Raw genomic sequence first — 10,489 nt, forward strand, 5'->3', positions numbered from 1 at the left:
ATAGCAGTCATTCCCTACCCCCAGCTCTAGCCTTCTGACACCTTGTGGACTTTGTGTTTGTATATGCAGGCTCAAATCTTCTGTCAATTGAACTTGTGTCTGACTCTTTCTGGTTTCTTTAAGTATAGTTCTTACCCCTCAGCTGTAAAAGGCTGACGGGGTATTGTCATCAGCCTATCAGGCAGGTGGGCAGGCAACGTGGAAACTCAAGATTTAAATGCAGTAACTCAGGAATAAAGCAACATAGTTGTTTCAAATTGATACCATAGGTCTATGTACTAAAAATCTTGGATGACTTTGAATCTAACAAAGCACAATACTCAAAAGGAGGCGTTATAGTTTGAAATAGGTTCCAAAGCAGCTTGCAGATGTGCAACAAGTAAATAGTTTGTGCTACATACGACTTTCCAAATGGAACTAAAGAATATGACTTCAGCTGATGGATCTGTAGAAGCAGTCTGGCACTGAGATCAGCTGCTCTAAAACTGCTGTAGGATAGAAAAATGTAAGTGACTTTATTTTAATTTTGCTTTAATAGTCCAAAAAGTTGAGAATACTGCCCAACTGTGTTTGACCTTAAAACATCCATTCATGAACTTGTGAGGCAGGCTTGCTGAGACACAGTCATGAAATAAAAGGTTTTTAAAGGCAAATTATGGATCATATCAGGTGTTTAACTTCTGTCGTGTAGAAAGGAAATTGTAAAGAAATGAATAAATACATATCAGCCCTCTTGGTCACAGTTCAATGAGGATATTAAGCAGCAGGATGTTAACATCCCCTCAGACAAAAAAATAAGGCGTCAGCACATCTTCTGGCAAGAAACACCAGGATAAGAACATTTCCTCATTTTCGTTTCAAAGGGCACTCTGCACTGTACTTTACTGCAGTAAAGGAAGGAAGAGCAAAATTAGATGCGATGGAATAAAGCGGTCACATTTACCCGAAACACCCTGATCTAACTTACTGCTCATGTATTAAAACCAAGAACTTATTTTTTCCAACATACAGAAAAAGCCCACAGATGTACAGTGCACACTTTAAAGAAATTAGTAAAATAGACTGTATAGGGAGACTTACTATGGAGTCTTTGACCTCTGAATAATTCAGTTTTAAAATATATTTTGTCCTGTTATTACTAATAAGAAACCAAACTAGTTAGTAGGAACACTGCAGTGTTAATCATATATGAGGCATCAGGGCACAAATTCACTGTTGGGCCCTAACTAACTACAGAGTGCCTTGTTACCTCCCTTTAACTACAATCCAAATTCTGTAAGGGTTAGGATAGAGCTGGTAACATTAGCATACATTCTGATATACTATTAAGACTGACTTTCACTCAGTTATATATTACATAATGTAATATATTCATAATATTCTAATTGTTATGCTCAGTTACTACAGTAGGTACCTCTAAGCTAGCTAGCTAGTCATGTCAAGGAATCCAGCTTTTTTGGAACTTTCTTGGGATGAAACCATTCTTTGCCCTACTTATCTTTTATCTTTATCTTTCTTGTATCATTATATCCATTATAGTTTTTGGTTGACCATTTTATAGCCCTGAGTTTGGTATTCTAGCCATTAGGAGGTTTTCAGCTAAGCTAGAACAAATGCTAGTGCTGAGTAACTAGAGCAGTTAGCAATAGTTAAATGTAGAGACCATTTTGTACTAGGCTGTTAGTTAATTTATCATGTTACGTTGGCAACTTTAACATGAAGGAGACTGTAACAGAGCTCATGTAATCGTTTCCATTGAATAAATGAATTAAACAAGAACTTAAGTGTCAGAGATATTGGTAGTGCTGATAAAACAAGTGTTACTGACACAGATAGAACATCATTTGTGATAAGAAACTTCCTTTTCCTGTGGTTTGCAGTCTTTATTTTGAGCATTATCAAAGATCAAAACTAAGTAGTGTGAAGCCTGCTTGGTATTTTTCATCTTGTTTCACGGTCAACCATCATTAGTCTTTAGTGCATTTCATGTTTTCCCCATCTTCATAAATCTTTTGCGCAGTTTGCCTTTTTTTGTTTTAAAATATTATTATTATTATTTATTTTTTTTGTACTTTTATTTAACTTTTCCCCCCCAACAAATACAAGGCTGGTTCACATCCAAAATAATAACACTACACAGCACTAGAATATTACAACATTATGTCGATAATTGTTGTCCATTAGGATCCAGTTTACCGGTTACTCCCAGTGCTTCCAGTGGTTTCTTCCATTTGTCCACAAAAATCCGGGAGCTCCCATCAATATAGTGTCCCAGCCTGATCAGAGTCATAACTTCAATGATGAGCGACTTCCATAGAGAAATGGAGGGAGGCTCCAATATACCAATATATACATTAATATTATAAATAAAATATTCTTTTTAAAGTAATTGGAACACGTCTTAACATCATAAGCAGCTTGGGCTTTTTCCTTTTTTCTATTTTATCACCTGGTAAATCTCTGTTATGCAACATTTCCTGATATCTTTAAGGCTCATAAGATCAGTGTGTTATCAAACTTATTTTAAACACCACATCCTAATGTTGCTGCTCATTAGCAGAATCTGCTTGCAAAATGTACAAGTGATTATGACTAACACAGCAATACATTTCTCAGTAATAGTGATTCATTTCAGTACTAAAGAAAAGAAACCTCATCATAGCTGGCTGGATTGAAACCAGTTTAGAGATTCATCATCCTCTGTGTGCTCAGGGTGGTAATTCCTACATGTAAACAAGTCTGTACCTGTCTGAAAATGAACACAGTGTTGCATAGTTTGGCTTTTCTATCAACTGTCTCAACAGGAGCAGGGCATGAAGTCACCCTCTGCTGTGTCCAACCAGTGGGGTTCTTACTTTGTTGATGTGCATAAAAGTGGAGGAGGGGATGAGGAGAGCCAGAAGCTGACCTGGTGCTGCCACTGCATTCACAAATACAGCACCATGGCCATCCCTAGTGTTGAGCACATAGCAGGTATGTGAAAGGAGACAAACGATGGAAATACATTTGAAAGTGATGTGAAATACAGAGCAAATTAATATAAACACAGGGTTAGGGAACAGGGAACAGCCCTTTATTTAGAGCTCATGTATTTGTTACCCTCTACAATAACCCGAAAGGCTGACAGGAACAAGTACAGTGGGGCAAAAAAGTATTTAGTCAGCCACCGATTGTGCAAGTTCCCCCACCTAAAATGATGACAGAGGTCAGTAATTTGCACCAGAGGTACACTTCAACTGTGAGAGACAGAATGTGAAAAAAAATCCATGAATCCACATGGTAGGATTTGTAAAGAATTTATTCGTAAATCAGGGTGGAAAATAAGTATTTGGTCAATAACAAAAATACAACTCAATACTTTGTAACATAACCTTTGTTGGCAATAACAGAGGTCAAACGTTTACTATAGGTCTTTACCAGGTTTGCACACACAGTAGCTGGTATTTTGGCCCATTCCTCCATGCAGATCTTCTCGAGAGCAGTGATGTTTTGGGGCTGTCGCCGAGCAACACGGACTTTCAACTCCCGCCACAGATTTTCTATGGGGTTGAGGTCTGGAGACTGGCTAGGCCACTCCAGGACTTTCAAATGCTTCTTACGGAGCCACTCCTTTGTTGCCCGGGCGGTGTGTTTTGGATCATTGTCATGTTGGAAGACCCAGCCTCGTTTCATCTTCAAAGTTCTCACTGATGGAAGGAGGTTTTGGCTCAAAATCTCACGATACATGGCCCCATTCATTCTGTCCTTAACACGGATCAGTCGTCCTGTCCCCTTGGCAGAAAAACAGCCCCATAGCATGATGTTTCCACCCCCATGCTTCACAGTAGGTATGGTGTTCTTGGGATGCAACTCAGTATTCTTCTTCCTCCAAACACGACGAGTTGAGTTTATACCAAAAAGTTCTACTTTGGTTTCATCTGACCACATGACATTCTCCCAATCCTCTGCTGGATCATCCATGTGCTCTCTGGCAAACTTCAGACGGGCCTGGACATGCACTGGCTTCAGCAGAGGAACACGTCTGGCACTGCGGGATTTGATTCCCTGCCGTTGTAGTGTGTTACTGATGGTGACCTTTGTTACTTTGGTCCCAGCTCTCTGCAGGTCATTCACCAGGTCCCCCCGTGTGGTTCTGGGATCTTTGCTCACCGTTCTCATGATCATTTTGACCCCACGGGATGAGATCTTGCGTGGAGCCCCAGATCAAGGGAGATTATCAGTGGTCTTGTATGTCTTCCATTTTCTGATGATTGCTCCCACAGTTGATTTTTTCACACCAAGCTGCTTGCCTATTGTAGATTCACTCTTCCGAGTCTGGTGTAGGTCTACAATACTTTTCCTGGTGTCCTTCGAAAGCTCGTTGGTCTTGGCCATGGCGGAGTTTGGAGTCTGACTGTTTGAGGCTGTGGACAGGTGTCTTTTATACAGATGATGAGTTCAAACAGGTGCCATTCATACAGGTAACGAGTGGGGGACAGAAAAGCTTCTTACAGAAGATGTTACAGGTCTGTGAGAGCCAGAGATTTTCCTTGTTTGAGGTGACCAAATACTTATTTTCCACCCTGATTTACGAATAAATTCTTTACAAATCCTACCATGTGGATTCATGGATTTTTTTTTCACATTCTGTCTCTCACAGTTGAAGTGTACCTCTTGTGCAAATTACTGACCTCTGTCATCATTTTAGGTGGGGGAACTTGCACAATCGGTGGCTGACTAAATTATTTTTTGCCCCACTGTATTTTTCTATGACAATGGGTTCCTTTTACACTCCTGTGCAAAAGTGAGCTACCTTTCTTTTCTTTACACAGTGGGGGAAATGATCATTTGACCCACTGCTGAATTTGTAAGTTTGGTTACTTACAAAGACAGTTTCTAATTTGTATAGTAGAGAAATAGAATATCAACCAAAAATACTAAATAAATATACATAAATATTATAAATTCATTTTCATCTCACAGAGTGAAATAAGTGTTTGATTCCCCGAGCAAAACATGTCTAAAGAGAAACCCTTGTTGGCATGCAAAGCAGTAAGACATGTTTTGTAAGTGGTCACCAGGTTTGACCTAACACGAGGTTTGTTGTATTGGATCATTGTTATCGTGTTCTGGCTGAGGGGAGGAGCTTCTTGTCCAAGATTTTAAGGTACTTGGTCCCGTCGATTGGCCAAAGTATAATGCTTCCAATTCCATGCTTGAAAGTGGGGATGGTGTTCTTTGGGTCATACTCAACTGTTCTTTTATTCTAAACGCAATGGATCGAGTTAGTACCAGAGAGCTTGATTTTAGTTTCTTCTGACCTCAGCACTGTCTCCCAAGCCTTTTCGGAATCATTTAGCTGTTCACTGGCAAACTTAAGATGTGCCTGTACACACGCCATCTTTAGCAGAGGGACCTTGCAGGTGCTGCATGATTTCAGTTCATTATAATGTAGAGTGGTGTTCTTGGGGACTGCGGTCCCAACTTCATTTATATCATTAAAGAGTCCCTCCATCTTTCTCATGTTACTCCTTGCACAGATTTTTACACCGAGGGTGATTGATTGCCATGTTCTATTTCTTTCATTTCCAAATAGTTTTACCTGATCAATTTTAGAGGGATGTTTTTGTTTGTTTGTTAAGCCACTTAACATTGACCCATGAATCACTCAAACATAAAAATGCCACTTCTTTAGTTGAATCCTAGCCTTGAAGTTGATTAAGCTACCAGTCACTGAAGCCTTATCAAAAAAGGTCTTGGTAAACACTGGGTTTTAATTATTTATAAAAAAAACAAAAACAGGTACAGGTAACTCTGTTCTAGTTTATATACACATATGGTAAACAAACTGAGAATCAAACTTATTGTGTTAAAATTGTAAAAAAAAAACTACATCCTTTAGGTATACAAAAAAGTCCTCGTATCAGACATCTCCATTATTCTACTTCATCAGAGAAACATTCACATGAACCCAAACAAGGACAGAAGCAGACACAGATGTGCAGCCAAAGTTAAAATAACTCTTACCAAGCAGCAGTGTGCTGCAGAGCAGATCCTGGGAAAATGTGATCTGCGGTTCCCTCATCAAAGTGCAGGTGTCCACAAAGGTTGCCAAGAAATGTCTTTTTTGATGTGTTGCATTGATGTTATCCTGGCGTGTGTGTGTGTGTGTGTGTGTGTGTGTGTGTGTGTGTGTGTGTGTGTGTGTGTGTGTGTGACCTTCCTGTGTAATCTACTTGGAACAGTTTGTATTGTGACTGCACAAAAACCACAACACTGTTTGACTAAATATCATGTCAGGCCTGGGTTATGGTCTCTGTGAACTAGTTCTTAAGAAATGTTTGTCCACCACATGGGAAATCCAGTGTTTATTCTCATTGTCAATGGTGAAAAGTAGGCTCTTATGCAGTTGGGGACGTGGTTATGATGGCACGCATTTTCAGACTTGTTCTACAGGCAGACACGACAAAATGTCACATGTGCATGAGTAACAAAGGGAAGAAAAGGAAGGCTAATAATAATAATAATAATAATAATGGATTGGATTTATATAGCGCTTTTCAAGGCACCCAAAGCGCTTTACAATACCACTATTCATTCACTCTCGCATTCACACACTGGTGGAGGCAAGCTACGGTTGTAGCCACAGCTGCCCTGGGGCAGACTGACAGAAGTGAGGCTGCCATATCGCGCCATCGGCCCCTCTGGCCAACACCAACACTTCTAGAATTAGAAGTGCAGTTCTAACTTTGGGCTCCTCTCCCACCTTCCTGCACCATTGGCCACTGTGAATGTCAAATCATCCCATTGTTAAAGCTAACGGGTGATGGGGATGTTTAAATCTTTACCATGGACTATATATAGAAGAAGGGATGGGCCTACATGATGAAAGGGGAAGCAAATGTGGACGTGCCTAACATCTGCATTATTTATAATGGCCAGCAGGTGGCGACTCTTCTGGTTGGATAAAATAAATCTAGGATTTTATGGGAAGATTACCCTTCAGCTCCCTTGCTCTATGACCTCAATAAACCCTTTCCTAATGTGTCTTTGGGTTCAGTGGCTATTTTAAATTCTTACTGAATATGTTTGAAATGTATTTTGCAAATTATGAAACCCACTGTAGTCAAAGAGGATTATAAAGCAGGTATGGTTCAGGGCTGGTCTATAGGAGACATTATGGTGTCTTCACGAGTTAGTATCCTAACCCTAAGCCTCAGCAATATGCTCCTTGATCTTGGAGAGCAAAAAATTATTCCAAGCCTTAAAAGCTATTTTTTGTCTGTCTCTAAAAGTAACAGAGTTAGGGTTAGACAAAACCTGAGCCCAGTGTTAAGATACTGCCAGTTCATGTATGTACAGGTATGTTTGTGAAAATTCTCAATCATCTAGGTCATTGTAGTCTAAGGAGCTTGGAAAGAAAAGTATCTGGACTTCTTTACATTTCTTGAAGATATTTCATCCGAGAAGCTTCTTCAGTTCTAAGAACAACTGGTGCTGTGTCCCAGATTTTAGGCGCTATAATCCCTATGGGAGTGTACCTAAGGCTATGTCCACACTAGCCTGGATAAATTTGAAAACGGCTTTTTCGTCTGAAAACGCTCCGCGTCCACACTATTGTTTTCAGTCGTTTTCACAGAGTTGTGCGTCTGCATTGAAACGGCCGAAAACGCTTACGTTCCAGTACTGCGCATGCATGAAACGTGGTCACATGACTGCATCACATGACTAAAATGTGTCATTGTTTTCGAAAAGGCTCCGGGTTCACTGTCCACGCTGCGACGCGAAAACGGCGTTTTCTAATGTATCCGCTTTGGAGAGCGTTTTCAAAACGCTGCGTTTTCCTTGAACGAAAACGCTGTCTCAGTGTGGACGGAATGCCAAAACGGAGAGAAAAAAATGCGTTTTCAAATGAAAACGTATTAGTGTGGACATGGCCTAAGAGGGTCATGGACCCCCTATTGATCCTCTACCTAATCACAAGAGCCAAGGAGTGAAAACGGGTGTGGGTCACAATCAGCCAAGGTTTCGGGTGAACCCATTGTGAAACCAACCAATTGTGATCACTTGCAGCTGACTTTCCTATTTGATTTTTCCTTTTTCTAGATCTGCCTCTGGATTACAAGTTTCCCAGGTTTTCCCCTGATAAGCCCTGCACCACCGGCTATTACCCTAGACCCCCGGATTCTTTGCTGAAAAGGTGTGAGAGTATGTCATAAAAGAAAAGAAACGGAAAAATAAAATCCTCCCTTACCCCTTCTCAGGAGAGGAATGTTCCTCCATTTATGCCCGTAGTTCCCCACCTGACCCCACCATCATCTATGGAGCACAGAAAACGTCCACTTTTCATCCTTTCAGAGAAACCATGTGAATGTAAGCCACAGTATCTCTCTGTAATAATGCATACATTTGAACATTGTTTTGTGGTTTAGTGTACGTGGAAATACGACAAACTAAGTGTGTGAGCGTGTGTGTATCTACATTCAGTAATGATACGGTGTTCTTATTGTTTTATGTGTGTGAGGCCTTCTCTTATTTTCCTTGGTAAATTGTTTCAAAATCTGAAGAAAAATCAAATGTTTTGCCCTCTTTTTCCTGAAGTTATTACCTCAAAAATGTGATTGACTGTAAGCAAAACAGGAGTACCTATCCCTAAAGATCTGTTGGAAATATTGTGTGAGTATTTCTGTAAAACAGTATTATTGTGTAGTCCTCTCTTCTGGATATGGTTTCACTGTATGCATTTTAGTAACCTTAACACGAGATTTAAGGTCTGTTGTTCCTACTGTGTCAGTTTAGTGGAAGATGTTACTCTTCAGGTCATTGTTGCTAAAGAACTAGCACAATACTGTCCTTTGTGATGGTTGTTTCAACAACAAAAAAACAAAAAAGAAAAAATCACAACTTGGGGAAACAATAATAATATGACTGATGATGACTATGCTAGATGTTCTTTGTATTACTTTTGTTGCAACAGTGAAATGTGCTCTTTGAGTGTAAAAACGTGGACTTCTACTTGTGCTTCATTTGTATTCAGATTGAGGTATGCTTTAACCGACTTCTGAATGGTTATTTTGTCGGTGTGCATAGACAGGTTGTGCCATAATATTTAAGGAACACTCGGTTTGGGAAGACTCCGCAAAGTCACAGAAGATTGGCATCAGGTTTATCTTTGTGCATCCAGGAAGTGTTTAGCATAACTTAGTACCAAGTATCCCTGGTGCACAGTGAAGACCTTTAGTTGTTTGCAGGGATCGCAGTAAGCAAGACCTAATTTTGCCAGGGCTAAACTCTGTTTAATAGAATTTATGCTGGGTTCAGATCACTGATACATGAAAATAGCCAGACCAGAATGATCTTGAGTGTCTCACAATACTCCAGCAGAAGTACTTCTCACCTCTTCTGTAATGCTGACCCATAGCCCAAAGCACTCTTCCAAATGTAACAATGCGAAAAACAAGATAAAACATAGACAACCCATGCTTTTCTTTGGATATGATCTGTGTACTTTCTTTTTTCTTTTGTTAGCCTTCGATTCATGCCAGTTATTTGTTTCTGTTCTGGTGCATGTTAAAGGGTCTCCATTGAAGGGGATAAAAGCCAAATGTGAATCGGCTACAGTTTGTGAACACTTAGATTGCACGTGGTACCTTTGCACATGACTTTTCTATCTATCGTGCCAAATCGAGAATTCTTCCATGTCTTCTATCAGATGATTTAGCATCATCTCTTCAGTACAGTTCACTCTGTTTGGATTAATCATTTTCACAATTAGGGTAGCTATCATTGCTATAGGGAAGGCAGCAGAATGGCATGGAATTCATGAGGTAGGCCTACTATGTGAATTTCAATTCCTTAGGTTTTGTGCCAAAAAGTAGATGCTAGTTTGTGCTAACCTGGACCCCGACCTGTCTCTATGCTAACCTCACAAAGATGATACTGGTCTAAATCTTCTTATCTGGCTTTGATAAAGTCAAACAATAGGATTTCCCAAATGGCAAAGTGTTCCTTTACAGTGGCCATCATCTCACAAGTGAAGACGGTATATTTTGATAATGAACAGCATCCAGCTGGCAGCATGTAAGTGAGATTGGTCATCCAAAGTGAATTATTACTTGTGCTGTGTGTGCAAGTGTTTTATGCATACAGCTGTAGTGATTGTACTCTTTGTTTCTCATAGACCTGGAAGATTTGACATGCGCATTTGCCTTATGTTGGATTCATTTGTGCTCTTAAGTTCTTAAAACCACAGGGAAAGTTCACTTAAGTGTTCAAGTGTTGGAAGTATTGTCAAAGAAATAAAATGTTCTTTGATTTTCTTACAAGTTGTTTGAGATTTCTTTGCAAACTGACGACTTTTGCTGCACAGATTCCATTAAAATTCAAAAAAACACATTAGCACAAACATGATAAGAGCAGCTGAGTGACTCCAACTCCCATCTGTGTGGAACATCAGACAGCAGTTGGCTACTACTGCCTAAAGTCATATTCATAGAGTCTAGGCTGTAAT

At 39.9% G+C, this 10,489-nt stretch overlaps 1 protein-coding gene across 1 annotated transcript in view; it reads left to right on the forward strand.

The window, feature by feature from the left end:
• The window catches only part of nt5dc1 (5'-nucleotidase domain containing 1), a 76,195-nt gene extending 65,891 nt beyond the window's left edge, over positions 1-10,304 (forward strand). The window contains exons 11-12 of the mRNA XM_085247908.1: positions 2,805-2,973; positions 8,086-10,304. Of these exons, the coding sequence (XP_085104034.1) occupies positions 2,805-2,973; positions 8,086-8,198 (282 nt within the window). The 3' untranslated portion in view covers positions 8,199-10,304. The remainder of the gene's footprint in view (positions 1-2,804; positions 2,974-8,085) is intronic.
• The last annotated feature ends 185 nt before the right edge of the window (positions 10,305-10,489 follow it).

The sequence above is a fragment of the Mchenga conophoros genome, linkage group LG15 (assembly GCF_057382185.1).
Source record: "Mchenga conophoros isolate Kocher_MC1m ecotype Shallow Benthic linkage group LG15, M_conophoros_male_GT1.1, whole genome shotgun sequence".
NCBI classification, from domain to species: Eukaryota; Metazoa; Chordata; class Actinopteri; order Cichliformes; family Cichlidae; genus Mchenga; species Mchenga conophoros.